The sequence below is a fragment of the Girardinichthys multiradiatus genome, chromosome 1, assembly GCF_021462225.1.
Source record: "Girardinichthys multiradiatus isolate DD_20200921_A chromosome 1, DD_fGirMul_XY1, whole genome shotgun sequence".
Lineage (NCBI taxonomy): Eukaryota > Metazoa > Chordata > Actinopteri > Cyprinodontiformes > Goodeidae > Girardinichthys > Girardinichthys multiradiatus.
Window position 1 is genome coordinate 28,094,303 of NC_061794.1, and position 21,203 is coordinate 28,115,505.

General features: G+C 39.8%; 1 protein-coding gene across 1 annotated transcript in view; it reads right to left on the reverse strand.

Moving 5' to 3' along the window:
* LOC124867204 (ERC protein 2-like) overlaps positions 1-21,203 on the reverse strand; it is a 263,676-nt gene that overhangs the window by 153,114 nt on the left and 89,359 nt on the right. Inside the window, exons 12-14 of the mRNA XM_047363523.1 lie at positions 7,093-7,134; positions 5,583-5,776; positions 5,255-5,260 (exon numbers count right to left, since the gene is read on the reverse strand). Coding sequence (XP_047219479.1) covers positions 5,255-5,260; positions 5,583-5,776; positions 7,093-7,134 — 242 coding nt within the window. The remainder of the gene's footprint in view (positions 1-5,254; positions 5,261-5,582; positions 5,777-7,092; positions 7,135-21,203) is intronic.

Here is a 21,203-nt window from a genome sequence, read left to right on the forward strand (position 1 = left end):
CTGAGCACATTGCATGCACCCTTTCTGTTGCAGGTGCCACTTGTTTATATTTTGCTCAGAAAAATAAAGGGTAAATCAAGTAAATCAAACTGTCCACTTAGGAAGCAACACTGATTGACAATCAATTTCACATTTCACTGTTGTGCAAATGGAATAGACAACAGGGGGAAATCTTTGGCGATTAGCAAGACACTCAATAAAGGAGTGGTTCTGCAGGTGGGGACCACAGACCACTTCTTAGTACCTATGCTTTCTGGCTGATGTTTTGGTCACTTTTGAATGTTGGTGGTGCTTTCACATTCGTGGTAGCATGAGACGGACTCTACAACCCACACAAGTGGCTCAGGTAGTGCAGCTCATCCAGGATGGCACATCAATGCGAGCTGTGGCAAGAAGGTTTGCTGTGTCTGTCAGCGTAGTGTCCAGAACCTGGAGGCGCTACCAGGAGACAGGCCAGTACACCAGGAGACGTGGAGGAGGCCGTAGGAGGGCAACAACACAGCAACAGGACTGCTACCTTCGCCTTTGTGCAAGGAGGAACAGGAGGAGCACTCATTCAGATCTAGGATGTGTTATTTGAGTGTTCCCTTTATTTTTTTGAGCAGTGTAGTTCTGCAGCAAAGCAGGACATTTACAAATCAATGGTAATGCTAAAATGACTACTTAATCTGCACCAACACCTGCAGTAGAAACACTTTACAAATATTTTCATGAAAAATATTAGAAAAAGAAACTTTAGACGTTATGTGTGTTTTGGAATTCAGTCAAGCATTACTGCATCTGGTGTTTGATTATAATCACAGGAAAGGGGCCAAAGTTGTATTTGTGTGTATGAAAATTGTTGTTTGTCAGAATTTCTAAGCCACCAACTACTAATTTCTTCCTCATGTGGGACCCTGTCTAAATTTCCCCTACAATACATACAACCATTGCCTCACCCCTGGCAGAGTCATGCACACATTTACACTCATATTCCCACAAACACACCTACACACACCTCCTTTTTTCCTGAACCCTCCCTCACATACCAGAATGCTTACCTTGTAGGTTTCTGTGGTAGGGTGAGACTGAAAAGTTGATTTATTTGAAAGCTTAAGCCCCTCAAAGTGGGGGTTTATTTTAATTAAATGTATAGAACTGAAATAGCTTTACATAAAAAACTTTTGAAGAAAAATCCCACAAGTAAAACATATACACCAGAGATCAAAGGAATGATAAATAAATTACAACAAAGCCTTAATATTTACCTTTAAAAAATGAGGTGTTCACATTTCATTTTATGTAACCTATTAACATCCCTTGAGCTACTTTATTGTTTTGTCACATTACAGCCACAAACAAAACTGTGTTGCTGCAGTTACAACTGTAGATCTTTTGGAGTATGTCTCACCTGCTTTCCACCAGCTATATACAGTATATAGGGAGAAACTTCATTCTTCTTTGTTCAAATAGTTCAAACTCAGTCAGATTGGAAGGAGAACATATGTGAACAGCAACATTTACATCTAGCCATATATTCTCAATTATTTGTAGGGCTGGACTTTCTAACACATGGATATGCCTTAATCCAAACTACTTTAGCTGGGACTCTATGCTTAGGGTTGTGAGCCAGCTGGAAGCTGAACCTCTGACCCAGTCTCTAACAGGATTTCTTCCAGGACTGCCTTATATTTAGCTCCATTCAGATGGAACTTCATGATGTTGCCACCAACATGTTACAAGGTGTGTTTAGGGCAGTGTGCAGTATTAGTTTTCAACTAAACATTTTTTTAAGTCAGCTTTTATATTTCAAGACTAAAGTGGGTCATCTGTCCAGGCCACTCTGTATTGAAGGGGGCTGTGTCCCCTCCTTGCTTGTGGCATTCTTATGGCTTTCCTTCAACAATGGTTACTTTCTTGGTACTCTCGTATCTATATGCATACTGAGATTAAACTACACACAGGTAGTCTTTATTTGGCAGTATGTAACCAATGTAACCATTGCCTTCTGCAGGCAATGGTGAAACTGGATTTTATTTTAGATGTATCATGGCAAAGGGGCCTAAATAAGAATGCACACCATACAATCAAATTTCTCTTTGGGAAAAAATATTTGAAAAGCATGTATTCTTTTCGCTTTACTGCACAAGTTTGCACTACATTGTGTTGGTCTATCACATTAATTGGAAGTTTTCAGTTGTAACCTGACAAAACGTGAAAAGTTCAAGGACTATGAATACTTTTGCAAGGCGCTGTTCATCTGAAAACGTAAAAAATTTCAGATGGGTTGATGCAATAATGCCTTTAAAAACCATTGTTTAAGAATAAGTAAAACCTGATATGCTTCAGTTTACTAGAGCTGTGATTAATGGGCCATCTAATATGTCATACTCCAAAATATGGTCATTCTTTTCTAATAACTTAGATTACATATAAATAAAGTGACTTCCATTAACTCACTGATATATGTAAGCTTTGAAACAGCTGAAGAATAGTCTTGGCTTTGTTAGATTTTATTTATTGCAATGACCTGCACGTTACGACCCTTTTTGCCTTTTTTCCAAATGGATGAGAAAGTGTCTTTGTGCTCATCTGTTCTCTTCTCCTTCTATTTAAATGGTGGTTAATAGGTCAGTTGACTTAGATCCAACAAAAACAATATGATTAAAAAGACATTCATCCCTTGCTACATATCGTATGCTCTGACACAGATGTCCATTCAACACACACACACACACACAAACACTCCATCCATGCTGTCACAGAACACATGTGCACAGCTACTCTGCAAATATTTAATATATTTATCTAAACAAAAAAGGAAAAAGCCATACTGCAGCCAAGAGCACTAGTGCCTCTTATTGTAAGTTTGAAAAACAAATTTGAATTTATATGTGGAGCTGTACTGTATGATTATAATGGATCCTCCTTTGATAACCTGTGTCTTTGACCTTTGACCTGTGTGTGCCGAACAGAGGGGAAGGGTTTAGCTGATAGGAGAGCCTAGTTGACACTAATGAGACAGCAGCCCCAAAAGCCGCCCCAAAGATAGATGAGCTGAGGGGAAAAGAAACCCTTCCAACTATCCCAAGGACTCCTGGATGGCTTCACATACAAAGAGAAAAACAATATGTGTGGCTTCCAACAACTGCATGCAAACAAAACCCATGTGTGTGAACGAGGCATAATGAATGCACGCACACGAAAAAACACAGTGGAGGCTCTATGCAGTAGCTGTGCAGGAGCTAATGTAGTCTTATACTATTTGAAGCATATGCTTTTGAACAATGTCCCAGAAAAGGGAGTGTGTAAAACAAGTAATGAATGAGGCAGGAAACCTTGGTGGATCCAGTAAATGCAGCCCATCAAGCCAGACTTCTCACCATTTTTAAATATAGTTACTGAGAGCACACCTAAAGGTAGGGCTAAAAAGCACTAAAAAGAGAGAAGTAACCAACTACAGATATTAAAAGGTTACCTAACAAACGGTAAAGGATACATGTTTTTTTAGGCTTATTTTTACAGATACAGTGTCTTGTCAAAGTATTTATACTGCTTGCAGTTTTTCATTTTTTTCACTTCAAGGTCACAAAGTTGAATGTATTTCATTACAGATTTTATGTCACAGTGCAAGACAAAGTATTGCACAATTGTGCAGTGGAAGGAAAATGATACATGGTTTAAATTTAGTTTTACAAATAAAAATATGTGTGATATGCTCTAGTGTTTAGCCACTTTACACTGATACATATAGATAATTGCCTTTGGAAGTCAGCTAATTAATTAAACAAGTCCAACTGTGTACAATGTAATGTCAGTATGAGTACAGTTGTTTTGTAAAGGCCTAAGAGGTTTGTGACAGAACATTAGTGAACAAAGAGTACTTTTTGCTTTATTGTATATACAAAATGGTATGTGTAGTTGAAGACATTACCTATAAAACACTTTTCCTATGAAACCTGTTGGTGACAGCATCTGTGCTGTGGGTATATGTTACTTCAGTTGGGACAGGGAAGCTGGCCAGAGTTGATGGTAAAATGGATTTAGCTAAATAAAAGGCTATCTTGGAAGAAAACCTGTTAGAGGCTACAAAAAACTTAAAACTGGGGTCAAGGTTCACCTTCCACTAGCACACCTAGTGCCAGAGCAACAATTAAATTACTCAGATAAAGGCATAGTTATGTGTTGGACTGGCCCAGTCAATGTCCAAACTTGGATTTAAATGAAAACATCGGCAAGACTTAAAAATCAATGTTCCTGGAAGCCCTGCACCCAACCTGGCTGTTTTGTAAAGAAGACTGAGTAAACATTTCAGTCTCTAGAGCTGACAAATCTGGCAGAGACATGCTCTAAAAAAACTTTGAGCTGTATTTGCAGCGAAAGGTGGTTCTACAAAATATTGAATCAGGGGGGCTGAATACAAATGCATGCCACAATCTTCAGAATTGTATTTGTAAAAAAAAACACATTTGGTAATCATGCATCCTTGTCCATCACTTCAGTTAAAGTTTGAGCAAATGCGCAATAGTTCAAGGGGTATGAAGATCTTATTAAGTATTCAACCTGTGTTTGTGTATACGCCGCAGGTATTGAATGTGCACACAAAGCACGCACACAGTAGTTTTGCACAGGCACTGAATACCTACTCATTCGGGTAGATATACACACTATGCCAATCCATAAATCAAATGATAATTGAGTAGCACTCCGCCAGTAATAAACAGAACAGTATAAACAGCCAGTGTATGGGTTAGATACACCACCTCCCACAGGCATGCCGCTGGTGAGCTACCGCCTGGTAAACTCAAAGTGCACACACACACACACACACACACACACACACACACACACACACACACCTAGAAACAAATACACACACTGAACGTGTTTACAGAAATGCAACGATGGAAAGAGAAGCTTTTATCGGTTGAATTCACAGAAACTGAGGTAAAAACACAAAAATGTTATGTGATATGAAGAGAAAACACACATGAGAGAAGCCCTGATAGCAGTGAAATGTGAAGAATTTTTGCAAAAGTCAACACAAAGTAAAGTCACATCTCTGCTGTTATAAATCAAAAAACATAAAGGTCCTAATGGTGCTATTGGTGTCACTGGAATGAGGCCTGAGTCAATCGTATGGGACAAAATCTGGGCTTTGTGAGAAACTTACTTTATGAATAAAATCAACAGGCATGAGAGGATTCCAAGAGCACACATGAACATGCAGACTGTATGAAGGTGTGGTTAACAGTCACACTAAGTATCTACTTACCCAGGTCTGCAGATGTATACAGAAACAAAAAATAAGATATGAAATCAATTTATTAAACTTATTAATGTACACAGGTCAAATCATGTATTGCCTTCCAAGGATTACATAAGAGAAGAAGTATGAGTAGGTGGAAGTGGTTTCAAGTGGAAGGAATATACAACCTTAACAGTTTATATCTGATGTAATAGTCCTTTATAAATAGAGCACTTTGTAATGATTTGAGATCTTTTCAAGATCCGGTCTGTAAGAAGAAGACTGCTCTTTGAGGACACCCAGATGGTGCATGTGCTGGGGTAGAGATGAATGCCACTGACTTTTTGACCCTCACCTCTCAAGATCAGTAATTTTCTTCTCCTTGCACGATTTTTCCACTTCAGCATCCTGTAGTGCTCCCTTTAGCCTCTCCACCTCAGCCTCGGACTTTCCAGACTCTTCTCTATACCGGGCCACTTCCTGCTCGAGAAGCCTTAGACGATCTGCGATGTCTGGACAGATTCTGACAGTTTCTTCTGGTTTTTGGGTCTTTAGGTGTGCGCATGTATGCGTGATTGCGGGGTGAATGTTGTGAACAGATAAAAAGACAAAGACATATTGTAAAAAATATTTGGCAAAACACATATTATTATGCTGAAAGTACAGTTCTGGACAAAGGCCCGAGATGTTCCGGTAATGTAGAATATAGATATATATTCTAATGCAGGTAATAATGAATAACTAAATTCCATGTTTACATTTTTATTCACAATAAAATGAAGAGGACAACTGAAAGAAGATATTTCCATTTCATCAGCATTCTTACTGGAAAACTGGAGTTGCAGTTCAAAAGTATTCCCACTCCCTGAACTTTTTCAGATTTTCACACAACAGTCAAAAATGTCCATGTATTTGATTAGAATTGTATGTGTTGGACCAATACAAAGTAGCACATAACTAAGAATTGGAAGGAAATGGTTTGCCATGCATTTATATTTGATGCTGGCTCCATGCTTTGTACAACCACCTGCGCATACAATTTCAGGTGCAAGTCTTTACCTCCTCACAGCATGATATTGCTGCCACCATGCTTTACTGTGAAAATAGTGTGTTAGACGTGATATCCAATATGAATTTTGTACAAAAAATATTTTTTGCCAGAGACGATAAAAAGTAAAATTTTGGTATCATCAGACCAGAGCACCGTCTCACAAATGTTTGCTTTGTACCCCAAATGGCCTGTAGTAAATCTGTTAGTTTAGGTAGATGGCCATGTCCTGTTAGATTTGCCATAGTCTTTCCGTTATCGGATGGCAGATTGAAGAGTACTCTGTGAGACATTTAAAGCTCAGACCTTTGGTTTTGAAACCCAACCCTGCTTTAAGTTGTTATACAACTTTACCCCTGACTTGTCTGCTGTGCTCTCTGATCTGTATGTTCTCTAACAAGCCTCTGAGGCCTTCACAGAACAGCTGTATTTATACTGAAATTAACTTACATACAGGTGGACTGTATTTAACAAATTTTAACATCAGTGTTCGAATTACAAAAATGTTTAGCTGAGGAGCAATTTGTCAATCCAATGGATGGATGGATCGATGGATGGATAGATGGATGGATCTGAAAATAAAGTCTAAAGATACAAGTTCATTAGTCAATTTTCTCTTTCTTTTAATTATCCAGAAAATACTTATTATGCTGGATCATAGTCAAATCAAAGTCCAGACTTATCCAGCCTTTATATGAATACTGTATACTATATTACAATTAGAAATACTATAGGATTGCCCAGTTTAATTATATTTGAGGTGCTGATGTAAGCAGTTGACCCAACACAGACAACAGTCACAACATAAAGAACATACCATAGGGCTGACTGCTGAAAGCCCATCTACTTTGGGTTGAACCTAAAGGTGAACAAATATTTTATATTAAAGTGAAAACCTTTTTTTTACGTTTTGCACAAATAAAACAGAGAACATTTAGTATTGTCAGATGTAGTACTATTATTGCAAAGGCTGTGAGAATGACAAGTCAGGTTTGTCAGAACCCATTGGTACCATCATGTGTGAGCAACCCCTCTAATGCCTTCTTTCTTGTGGTTTCCTTCAATCATTTGCCTCCTCGGGGGAATTTTTTACATAGAGTTGTGAGTTCAGTCATTACCAAATTCCAAAATTACCGACTCCCCATGATGTTTTGATTGTGATTTTACGAGAACACCACACATCACAGAGTTATTATTGATTTTTTTAGTCCCCCCCCCCCCCCTTTTTTTCTGTAATCACACTATATCAGTTCTTCTCTGAGAAAAATATCCCAGAGCTACTTTCGAACCTAGAATTATCCTCCTCTCAACTTCTCCGTTTTCCTTCAAGACTCCTCTCTCTGTCAACTGTGTTTGGGAAGGTTTGTTAACTTGTTGAGACACCCGAGGCCACTAATTTAAACAATATTAAGTTAATGTGCACAAACACTTGTACGCAAAAGTTATGTTTCACTAACTTCAGAGGACATCACATTAATTTGCACTCATTTCCTTAGCTAGCCCTGATAAACATGTAAAAAAAAACTTTTACATATTTGTTTCCATCGTGGTTCACAAATCCAAAAGTATTACTTTTATTATTTTTTTACATTAGCCTTAAATTTCTGAACTACCTTTTAAAAAGTCCTAATCTATTTCCTTTTGCAGCCACAAAATTAAAGCTAGGTGTACACAGTTATATTCTCTCCACACACATGACTATGTTTCCAATAATCATGTGTAAACTGGAGCCTTCATTTAGCAAAAACAAAACATAAACCAAGTGGTAGCTCAGTTCCTGTTGAATAAATTATGCTTAAATTGGCAGAAAACATCTATTACAGCTATGAAATCACGATTCTTACTTTGGACAAAACTATGTGAAGGTGACATGCAACATGTGTTAGAAATAGTGGCAAGCAGCAGCACATCCAATGTGTTAGCATATTACTTCAGCAAAACAGCATTTTCCTAACATGAAGAGATTTGACTAGGAATTGGTTGTCCAACACCATGTATAAAGTCTACATCTGGGTCATTACCATGTAATTTAAGAGTAATGTCATGATTTGTAGCTGTTTGGGTTTTGTTTTGGGTTTTTCCACTGATCATGATTGTTTATGTTTTCCAGGTGGTGCTTCCGTTCATTCCTTTAGGTTTAGTTTCTTACTTGTTCTATTCATGGTGCATTTTACATTCTGTTACATCTGTAATATTTTACTTTGGTTATATTGTTTACTTGCATCTCTGTTCAGCTCATTCATGTTTTAGTTACCAGTCCCTGCCACAGTCAGCCCATAATCAGCTTCATCCAGTCCACCTGCTTCATGCAAATCAGTTTCTTTGTTTTCAACTTTGCCATCCTCTGCTGTTCTGTCTACTCTTTGTGGATACATACTGTTTGTCATGCCAAGCCTGTCCACAACTGTTCTGCCCATGTTTGTGTATGTATCTGCTACCTCCCTACTACTGTGACTTTTTTATTCACTTTTTTCTTTAAAAAGGACATATCATGTATAATCCTTTTTCAGCCTTTAAGTGCATTTTCTTTTGTAGTTGGAACTGAAGTAGGAGTGAATTTAGTCTCTCCAGGTGTTGCAGAGATATCTTTATACTCTGTTTGGGTCATATTTTTCAGTCCGTTCAGTTTTCTCTATCATCTGTTACGTTTTTCCAACTGTTGCATAACAGTATTTGCTGTGGAACAGATAAATACGGTCATGGACCTCCGGCCGATCAATTTCACGTACCCGCCGTATTTATTTCTTGGTGCAATTTTGTAGTCCAAGGTTAAGCAAGCTTAGGCTGAAAGAGGATAAGTTGGGTTCGGTTGTTGGGTGTATTAACCCACACAATTCATTACACCGTCACCCACCCAGCATCAGAACCTCTTTGAAGCGCCTGATTAAATTTTAGTTTTCATTGAAATCTACCCACATCAGTAAGGAAATACCTACTTCCTCACTTCAAGGAAGAGTTCTTCAGCAAACTGGGCCAGTATCAAGAAGGATTTTCTGAAAGACTTCATCTGATTAATGGGTCAGTTCCTTCTGTCTATGGAAACAACGGACACAGCAAAGCGGTAAGCTGCAAATAACGCTAAAATGATGGCAAACTTTATTTTAGACATGAACTTATTGTGTGTTGATATGACGTCCTGGCCATTGTTTTGATAGCAATGTGCCTTTTGCTTATGTCAGCGCTGTGTGCTGCTTTTAGTTCCTTGAGGACATAACCATCCTGCGTCTTTTGAATAGTATTCTTACATAAACAGCTTTGCATTTTTTGTGCAAATTTTGTGTGTTTTCTGTGGCGCTAGATCATTTTCAAACTATAAAAATGGGCGAACCGGTTAAAGTGGAGCGCACCTTGACCTGTAGGGGGCAGGACGTGAAGAGCCTCAACAGCATTTAAAAAGACCGCACCAAAACGAGTTGCTCTCAGACGCACCTAAGAACAGGGGTAAAAAAAATGGCTTGTGGAGCTACAATAAGAAGGAATTCTGACCAAAGAATTGCAGTTCCACTTTATATAGACCACAACTGAATGATTTAAGTGTGAACAGGAAAATTTTAAAAGCATATGTTCTCTTAAAGAATGACTAACATTGGATGGAGTTTCAATTTCTGTTGCATGGTGTTTTCTAGGAGACTGGCCAAATAGGAAAAGCCAAGATACTAACTCTGGTGAACCAAACCAGAATACGGATCTGATTAGTTCACTTGTAAAGTGATTATACAGCAAACTGCTTTTCTTCGAAAAATAACCCATCTTTGAAACAAAAATCACAAACAAAACTTGTATAAGTCTCTCTTATGCAACATGCTATCACCTCAAATTTCAACTCAAATGTCTATCCTTTTAGAATTTCACTTTAATTCAAAAATACTTTATTTATCCCAAAGGAAAATTTTATGTTGTTGTAGCTCATTAACACGTAGCAGTCTGTTTCACAGCAGAGCTGAAGAAGCCTCTGACTGAAGACACTCTTGTTGTACAACAGTCTCACGAAGAGGATGCTCAGGGTTCTCCATAATGCTCTTGAATTATATGAAGAATACTTCTTTGCACAATGATCTCCAGAGTTTTCAGAGGAGTCCCCAGAACTGGGCCACTTTTCTTTATTACCTTGTTGAGCTTTTTTAAATCCCTGGTTCTGATGCTACCCTAGCAGATGATGGTAGAAGAGGTCCCACTCTCAGCAACCGACTTATAGAGGATATGCAGCATTTTGCTGCAAACACCAAAAGACCTAACATTTTGAGAAATGCCACCAAAGTGGGCAGTGCCAAGAGAGGGGTATGGCCAAGTGTGGAGGGGTTAAGCGGCGGTGTGGTCAGAAGAACGAGGCAAATTGGCAGCTTTCATATTGAAACACGAAGAGTGAGCAGAGCAACACTGGTTGTTTTGCCACAGATAGATCTTTTGATTTGGATGATTTTTCACCCCCCTCGTCACAAGAGGTTAAGGGAGGCGTTGTGGATCCTAGCTGGTTTGAGCTTTATCTGAGCCGCTGGCCCAAGGCACTGACTCAGCAATGCCTGAAGCCTGCGTTGCCAAGGCACTGGAGGACAGAATGGGTCCAGTTTCTGAGTAGAAAGTTGATGCTAGCAGCATCAATGCTAACATGTGCTAAAAATAAAAGAAGCAATAAACTTTCAGAAAGTTTACATTTACATGTAGATTTTTATTATCTCAAGTAAAGCATCTGATCGAAGATAAAAAGCATAATGTTCTGTTGTTGGCTGCAAAGACCCACGTGTGTCCATGCACATTCTCCCGCTGTCGTATAACAGAGATTCGTGGCTTCTTTTTATTTTTGAGGGCAATGTCAGTCACATGGCCAAGGACTGTACAAGTTTGCATGGATCACTTCACCACTGACAGCTTTGCGCACTCACATCAGTACACGTCAGGATTTGCAGAAAGACTTAGACTGAAGGAAAATTCAGTCTCTACTGTTGGTGGCAAATCTGCAGATGAAATGTAAGTACTTGTTGTGTCTCAAGGGCAGAACATAGTCACACGAACTGTCCGCGGATGGTTTCATAGTCGAGAGTACCAGTTTCCTATATTTCTGGTGACAAATTCCTACATTTCCCACACTTTCTATCATGGCTTCATTGGATGTGAAGGCAGAACTAATTTGCCATGTAGCTTTGGAAAAACAAAAAAAAAAGAAGGTGGTGTTAAAGGCCATTGACCAGACTAGGGACGAAGAAGAGAAATATACCTCTCAGTGCAAGGCAGAGAGTGGCTGTGTCCGCCTTCAGTCCACGAGGACATCTGCAGAGTCAAGTACGCATGACTATGTTTTGCCCTTAATAAGTTTGGGTTTAATTTTCATGTGTACGAAGTGCTGGGCGCAGCAAGATACAGCTAAGTTTCATAAAAGTGAGCCCTAAAACAGCTCATTCTGAAAAGAGCTAAAAAAGGGGAAACTGAGGAGGTAAAATCTAATTGTATGAGAATGATTTTGTGCAAAAAAATTTAATTAACATATTTTGTATAGCCCATTGACCTATTCCAAAGGTTTGAATTGGAGTATAATATGCCACATTTGAAGACTGTTAGTTCATATTTATTATTATTAAAATAATCAATGTGTTGTACATTTCACTTATCATCTTTAACTATTCCAGGTTATTCCAACTGAACGGTGGCGCAGTGCTACTAGCTGCGCCACCATGCAGCCCGTGTCTTTTTTTGTTAACAAAAAAAAAATACAATTACAATAGTCATTTGCCATGCTTGACTGCATAGTCTGATTATGTGTCTTCTTTTTAATATAAATAAAAAGTAACTGGAAAACGATGAGATAACGAAGACATCTGCAGCTTTCACCTTTCAAACCTCAATTTTTTATAATAATAATCTCTAGGTGGGGAGTTTTAGGCAGATTTTCTCTAACTGTCTCTAAAATGGTAATTTCCTTCTTTGATTTTTTTTTTCTTATTCCAATTAAAAATGCTTGTGTTTAGTTACAGACATTCTTTAGTAAACTCAACAAATACAGCATTTTGGAAAGAAGAAGCGGATGTAGTATAATCAGCAAAGCTCTGAGGTACAGATTAAAAGCACAGTAAACAGGTTGTTTGTATCTATTATAAAAATATCTGCAGGTACTGTGAGTGGACCACAAAGTGTATAAAACCGGAGATGAAATATTTTACTGTATTTTACTGCATATAAATTTAATTTCATTTAATCAAATCAGGCTGTCAAAATAAGGTGAGATCTTTCCATGTAATCCATGCAACATTCATTAACTGCTCACAGTTAAATCCATAAAAATTATAAGAACTATCCTTTTGTGTAATCCATGCAATAATTATTAAAATACACAGTTGAAGCAGTAGAGAGTGAAACAAGCATATTCTCATATTCTAGAATTGAGAGACTGGAGAGGCCTGTGTGTCGTCACATATTAACTGTCTTATCTTTTGCAGAAGTATAACCAAGAAGTGTAACCAAAGGAATAATGTATGATGATTTTCCATTTTCTACAAGTATTAAATGAAACAAGTAATCTTTGATTTTCAAGTTAAAACACATATGATTGAAATATGATTGAGAACTGATAATTATTAAGGTTTGGACATTCTCAATCAGCTACAGGGGTTGGAAAATGAAACTGAAACACCTGGTTTTAGACCACAATAATTTATCAGTATGGTGTAGGACCTCCTTTTGCGGCCAATACAGCGTCAATTCGTCTTGGGAATGACATATACAAGTCCTGCACAGTGGTCAAAGGGATTTAAAGCCATTCTTCTTGCAGGATAGTGGCCAGGTCACTACGTGATACTGGTGGAGGAAAATGTTTCCTGACTCGCTCCTCCAAAACACCCCAAAGTGGCTCAATAATATTTAGATCTGGTGACTGTGCAGGCCATGAGAGATGTTCAACTTCACTTTCATGTTCATCAAACCAATCTTTCACCAGTCTTGTTGTGTGTATTGGTGCATTGTCATCCTGATACACAGCACTGCCTTCAGGATACAATGTTTGAACCATTGGATGCACATGGTCCTCAAGAATGGTTCGGTAGTCCTTGGCAGTGACATGCCCATCTAGCACAAGTATTGGGCCAAGGGAATGCCATGATATGACAGCCCAAACCACCAATGATCCACCCCATGCTTCACTCTGGGCATGCAACAGTCTGGGTGGTACGCTTCTTTGGGGCTTCTCCACACCGTAACTCTCCCGGATGTGGGGAAAACAGTAAAGGTGGACTCATCAGAGAACAATACATGTTTCACATTGTCCACACCCCAAAATATGCGATCCTTGCACCATTGAAACCGACGTTTGGCATTGGCATGAGTGACCAAAGGTTTGGCTATAGCAGCCCGGCCGTGTATTTTGACCCTGTGGAGCTCCCAACGGACAGTTCTGGTGGAAACAGGAGAGTTGAGGTGCGCATTTAATTCTGCCGTGATTTGGGCAGCCGTGGTTTTATGTTTTTTGGATACAATCTGGGTTAGCACCCGAACATCCCTTTCAGACAGCTTCCTCTTGCATTCACAGTTAATCCTGTTGGATGTGGTTCATCCTTCTTGGTGGTATGCTGACATTACCCTGGATACCGTGGCTCTTGATACATCACAAAGACTTGCTGTCTTGGTCACAGATGCGCCAGCAAGACGTGCACCAACAATTTGTCCTCTTTTGAACTCTGGTATGTCACCCATAATGTTGTGTGCATTTCAGTATTTTGAGCAAAACTGTGTTCTTACCCTGCTAATTGAACCTTCACACTCTGCTCTTACTGGTGCAATGGGCAATCAATAAACACTGGCTACCAGGCTGGTCCACTTTAGCCATGAAATCTCCCACACTAAAATGACAGGTGTTTTAGTTTCATTGTCCAACCCCTGTACTGTCATATTTAATCAATATACTTTGACTTTGTCCGCCATGTTGGATTCAGGAAGCGAACAGAACTGAATAGACTTCGAGTTAGAGAGCTGGCATTGAGGTGGAACCACTTACTTCTCCTCATTCCGTTCTAGCCTTAGACGGAAAGAGATTGCAGCAGATAACCCAAGGCACTAAACCTCTAGAACTCTTACTATCAGGTAACCATAGGAAAGAAATATATTTCTTCATGTTTCCAGTTTCTCAGGGTTCCATAGTTCTTGGCTTCCCTTGGTTACAAAAACATAACCCTCATTTAGATTGGAGTGTCGCATTGAGTCCTGGTCCACTAGCTGTCATTCGTCTTGTCTACAGTCAGCTTTCTCTCCGAGTTTTTCAGAGCAGGTTAACAGGGAGGACGAGGTTATAGATTTGTCTCAGGTGCCCACTGAATACCATGACTTAAGAGGAGTCTTTAGTAAGGATAAGGCCCTGTCCTTACCCCCACATAGACCTTATTACTGCGCGATTGATCTTCCCGGTGCCCCCCTGCCTTCTAGCAGGTTGTATAATAACTCATGTCCAGAACAGAAGTCTATGGAGAATTATATTAATGACGCCTTGACTGCAGGTATTATTCGGCCTTTCTCTTTAACTCTTGGGGCAGGATTTTTCTTTGTGGGTAAGAAGGACGGCTCGTTATGTCCATGCATTGACTATAGGGGCTTAAACCAAATCACAGTTAAGAATAAATTCCCACTTCCTCTCATCACCTCTGCATTTGAACCGGTTCATGGTGCCACCATATTTTCCAAATTAGATCTCAGAAATGCCTATCATCTCGTCAGGATCCGCCAGAGGGATGAGTGGAAGACGGCCTTCAAGACACCGCTGGGCCATTTCGAGTACCTGGTCATGCCTTTCGGACTTTGCAACGCACCTGCTGTTTTCCAGGCTCTAGTTAATGACATTCTCAGGGACTTTTTGAACATTTTTGTTTTTGTGTATTTGGATGACATTCTTATTTATTCTAAGGACATTGAGGCACATCGCAGACACGTTTGCCAGGTACTCAAGCGCCTCTTGGAGAACCGCCTGTTTGTGAAAGCCAAAAACTGTGAGTTTCATCAGCCATCCGTTACATTTTTGGGCTACATCCTTGAGGGTGGACAGGTACGTTCTGACCCAGAGAAAATCAAGGCTGTCCTGGAGTGGCCTGTACTGGACTCATGCAAAGCACTACAGCGTTTTCTCTGATTCGCAAATTTCTACAGACGATTCATCAAGGACTACAGTCTTACAGCTGCACCTCTCACTGCATCAGCTTCCTCCAAGGTCTCATTTTCATGGTCGCCTGAAGCTGAATCCGCTTTCCAGGCATTAAAGAAGAAATTCTCTCAAGCCCCCATCTTAATTCACCCTGATTCTTCCAAGTTTATCTTGGAGGTCGATGCTTCAGAAATCATGGTTGGGGCTGTTCTGTCTCAGAACTCTGAGGATGGGAGACTTCATCCTTGTGCTTTTTTCTCCCGCAGGTTAAGCAACACTGAGAGAAAATATGATGTGGGTGACAGAGAATTACTGGCCATAAGACTCGCCCTTGACGAGTGGCATCAATGGCTGGAGGGGGCCGAACATCCCGTTCAAGTTTGGACTGATCATAAAAACTTGGCCTACCTCCAAGCTGCCAAAAGGCTCAATCCACACCAGTCACGGTGGTCTTTATTCTTTTCTCGTTTTAATTTGTGTATTTCTTTCAGACCTGGCCCCAAGAACACTAAGCCTGATTCCCTGTCCAGACAATTTGCCACCAATGATTCGGTGAAAGAACCAGCTCCCATTATGCCGTCCAGTTGGACAGTAGGAGCACTCAGGTGGGAGATTGAAGACATCATTCACAGGGCTCAACAACTGGAGCCTGACCCTGGCACAGGACCACCAAACTGTATTTATGTTCTGTCTCATGTACGCACTAAGCTTATTGTGTGGCAACACACAGCTAAGTTTTCGGCTCATCCTGAGGTGAACAGAAAATAGCATTGGTTCAGAGAAGGTTTTGGTGGCCATCAATACATAAATACGTTAGAGATTTTGTTCAAGCCTGCGCCCCCTATGCCAAACAAATCCAGTAACCAGCCTCCTGCAGGTCTTCTCCAACCACTCAGCATCCCAAATCGACTATGGTCCCATGTAGCTTTGGACTTTGTTACCGGACTGCCTCACTCGTCAGGTATGACTACTGTTCTCATGATCGTTGATCGATTTTCTAAATCATGCCATCTCATTCCCCTCAGAAAACTCCCATCAGCCCTACAAACAGCAAAACTCCTTACTAAGCACGTCTTTCGTCTCAGTGGGATACCTCAAGACATTCTGTCGGACCGAGGTCCACAGTTCATCTCTCAGGTTTGGAAAAGGTTTTGTTTAGCTCTAGGAGCCAAAGTTTCACTGACTTCTGGCTGTCACCCCCAGTCCAACGGTCAAACAGAGAGGTTAAATCAGCAACTAGAATCCACGATACGCTGCCTCACATCCACAAACCCCACAGATTGGTGCTCGTACCTACCTTGGGTCAAGTATGCACTCAACTCACACATCTCTTTAACTACTGGTCACTCACCCTTTGAAGCATCTATTGGTTATCAGCCTCCTCTGTTTTCCGCTGACGAGAAGGATATTACAGTTTCATCAGTCCATCAACATGTCCGCCATTGCAGAACCATCTGGAACTCTACTATTCAGGCCCTTCACCGAACTGCTGACCAGAACAAGCGTTTTGCTGACGAAGAGACGCCGACCTGCACCCGATTATCAGCCCGGACAAAGGGTATGGTTATCGGCACGTGACGTGCCACTCAAGTCCATGTCTCAGAAGCTTTCGCCTCATTTCATCGGACCGTACGAGATTGAGACTGTGATCAGCCCATCTGCGGTTCGCCTTTGCTTACCGGTAAGTCTTCGGATACATCCCACGTTCCATGTGTCACAGATAAAGCCTGTCGTCGATAGTGCTTCTTTAAGTTCCTTCGCAGGCAGAAACCTGAACCTTGTGAACAGTCTTTGTTGTACTTGACTTTGGTTCCAGAAGTTACTGGACGATCAAGATTACCTTTGTTTGGTGGATTTCGTTTCCAAGTACTAAGCTGGCAGCTTCCTGTTATCCTCTGTCTCCTGAACCAAGGCAAAAGCGTACCCTATCGACCCTCCAACGCAAGTACCTTAACACTGAACTTATTCCTGAACTCACCAGAACTCACTCTACAGCTCAAGTAAACCATCTGGATTTTCTCCGCTTCGCACACCTGAATCCCGACTCCCTCTACCCGTGGCGACCTGACTTCCATCACTTAGTAAGCCATTCAACTGTTAAACATAATTACCTTTTGTTAATTCCGCAACATTATAGTTCTTGTTTTCACCAGCTCTCTTCCTCCTCTTTCCATGCAGTTGGCGATTCTACTGTTCACGTTCCAGTATCACCATTTGTAAATAAAACACCTTTCACTGATTCAGTTGTACTTCTGAGTGTTCTTCTGTATGTGAGTCAGATCTTTCTCGAAGAAAATGACAGAAATCATCCTCTTTCTGTTTTTAAACAATTGTGGTGTGATGTGAAAGTATTGCAATCATGGAAAATCTCAGTATCCCACATATTTTGATTTTGAGGGAAAATATAAACATTGTTTAACTTGAAATACAGTATAAACAGATTTTGTTATATTCGATTTATTTTTTTTCTATTTATACACAAATTGCTAATTAAAGTGTCTGAGGTTATGTTGGAGTTTGTTGGATCTCTTGATTTATTCAATAAGGGTCAATTGCATGTACCAGATTTCAGACAGGATGTCAAAGTGTCTCCTCTGTATTTAATCTATTTCTTAACATCCTGTTGATTTTTGACATTGATTAAGCTGAATTAACTTTGCATTTTCACAGCTATCTTCAGAGATTCCCACGGCTGTGTGCAATGTGTGGTATTTATTATGGCTTTAAAGAAGTAATTTAGCAATATCTGACTGTATGTAACCTGTTATTATGGAAGAGATGGCCAACATTTATACTTAGGTGAAGGCTAGATGTTTCTGTCAACTTCAACTGATCAATAAAGTAACAGAGCTTGTCCTAGGCCACTGCACACCAGCAAGATCAAAACACTTGAATAGATCAGTGCAACTACCTGTATATACACACACATAAACAGCTGCTTTTGTGCCGACATGCATGCACAAGCAGAGACAAAAACCTTTGTGCATGCAAACATATAAAAAAATACACAGACATCATCTGCCTTTTGAAGCTCTGCTAGTTTACATAGCAGGTCTGATTGCAGCAGAGCATAAATAATAGTCAAATTATAGCAGAACTTTTGGCAGAGTGTGAATTTGTTCACTAGAGAGTTGCTGAGCGGCAGCCACTTTCATGTGGTGCCTCATCAACATCCAGCAAGGTATCATTTTACAGGAACAAGATGTGTATACCATTTTTATGGGTATAAAAAAGAGAAGAAAAACAGTCTCGTAAATTCTGCCAAGACCAGACTCTGTCCAGGCTTGTAGGCTTAGGAGAAGAAAAAAGATGAGAAAAAAAGTAGCAAGGCCTCTGACATGTCTTTAAAACAGGAAAACAGGGATTTTTATGTCTATAAATCAGTCACACTTAATTCATCCCTTCATTTGAGGAGACAAAGCACTAGCTTTTCTTCTAGGGAACTACCAACAACATTGTGGATGCTCACAGGGAGGGAAGAGGGTGCAATTAGTAATACTGTAGATGTTAGCCATGTAACTACAGGGTGCAAGGCTGTTGGTTTGCAGACCACACAGAATAAAGCATAAAGCAGACATCAACCAGTGCTGCTTACCACACATAAACAGACAGGTCTAAAACTAAAATTTGATTCATCGATATATAATTTGTTTCATCAATGCAAATCAAAAAGGGAATCACCCATATTATTATAAATTCATATCAAACGAAGTGATATATTTCAAGTATTATTTTTTTGGTAATTTTGATGATCATCTTTACAGCTAAAAAAAACATTTGCTTTGTCAGAAATATAGAATATTACCTAAGACCCAAAAAAAAAAATCATAAAAGACATTTTTAGCCTACTGAAAAGTATGTTCATGTGCTGAACAGTATATGTACTCAGTACTTGGTCTGGGCTCTTTTTGTATGAATTAAAGAATCCAGCATGGCATGGAGGGGATCATCATCTTGCTCTAAAGAGGTGCTAAGAATATTGAGGTTTTTTATAGTGACCTTTGGCTTGTATGCATTGCTGGGTTTGGTTTCTTTCATCTTCTTCTTGACAAATGAAAAGCAAGATTTACCTTTATCTGAGAAGAGGACTTCAGACCACTGATCTTCAATTCAGTTATTTTTCTCCTTAGGCCAGGCTCTAACATATCTGATTTGAGAATGGCTTACACAAGGAATAAAACATTTGCATTTTATGTCCTGAATACATCTATGTGTGGTGACTCTTCAAACACTGATTCAGCCACAGTTTACACATTGCGAATATCTCAAATGAGCTTTGTTCTACAGTCCTCTTATGGCTGTGGTTTTTCCTATTTCTTGTGCTCCTTTTTTCTTCCACTCAACTTTCTAGTGTTCCTGGCTGACTGAATACATCAGTCTGAAAACAGCCAGCAGCTTTGGCAAAGATCTTCAGAGGCTTACCTTCCCTGTCAATGACTGCAACATGGACAACTGTAAAGTCAGCAGTCTTCCCAATGAGTTTGTTGGCCATGACATAATATTTCTGCATTAAAATGTATGTTATTGTAGCATGTCAAATCTATATATGAGTGTAATGTCATATTTGAATTACTGGAATGTTGGGACCCACAGCCATGGATTTCAATATTAAACTCCGGTACGGACTTTTCTGGAACTTTCAAAATAAAGTGCATTAACCTTCTTCCGGCACAGCCAGGAAACGGGATAACTGCGGACGTCCTGTGACGCCACTACCCAAATAAAAGCACAGCTGTTGCTACATCCGCCCTCTTCCACACGGCCTTCCAGAGGGACCAGATAGGGGAGAAAAGCACGCTGATGTCTCTTTGCTGGCAAACAGACATAAACTCTTCAACTGGATCCAAGGAAGCCATACGATCATCGATCATATGCAAAGATAAGTACAAATGAAAAACTGTCTGTATATCCAGTATTTTCATTCATGGACGGGGAAATTAAGGTGTAAGATTTGCTCACATTTTCTCTCCGAAGCCTGCCAAAACTGTGTCGCAGAGAAATCCCCAGTAGAGAAGCTGTTTCTACAAGCAGAGTCTGAAGGAGGGACAACGGCCCGCATCCCCAGTAATGAACGGACAGATGTTGACGGACAGAACGAGTCGTCTTTCAAGCAACAGCTCCGGAGGTCAGGTTAGCTGAAAGCTACCCGCTTATTGACTGTGGACGTTTCTTCAAACTTCGCCCCTTGGACAACGTTTCCTCACCACGGTTCATGAGATTAGGTGTTTTGGGCAGAGACAGATTTAGAATGAAATGATCTAAACGTTTTTCATTTTATGAAGTCTTCTTTGTGTTGAACTCAGCTATCTTGGTGCTAGCAGGCTATCTGCAGCACACGTGTTCAGGTTGTGTTCTTTGTGTGTTTTTAAAGTTAGGACAAACTTTACTTGAAGGCTGATTTTAAACAGAAGATTGATCATAAGGTGCCGTCTGCGTTTATGCATTTTAACCCTTTTATTAACGATATTTTAAAGGTATGTGTTGATTCTGGTGCTAAGCTATTAGCTTCTTTTGTTAGCTCAAATGCTAACCGGTAAGAACACGTGCTTGCTACTAAAGAGTATTTAACAGAAAGGTTGTTAGTTTTCAAGCTAGTGAATAATAGTCCCTGAACATCAGTTACTAGATTTGATGACTAAGTAAACACCATTAAGCCCCATTTCTCCAGAAAGATTTGGCTCTTTTCCAAAATACTCCCTTAATAATAGTTCTTTAAATATTATTTCAATAAATAAAGGCAGCTAATTAGACACCTTTGAGAAATGGTCATCCAGAAGGTTGGTTTTATTCAGCAGATCATTATTTAAAACATAATT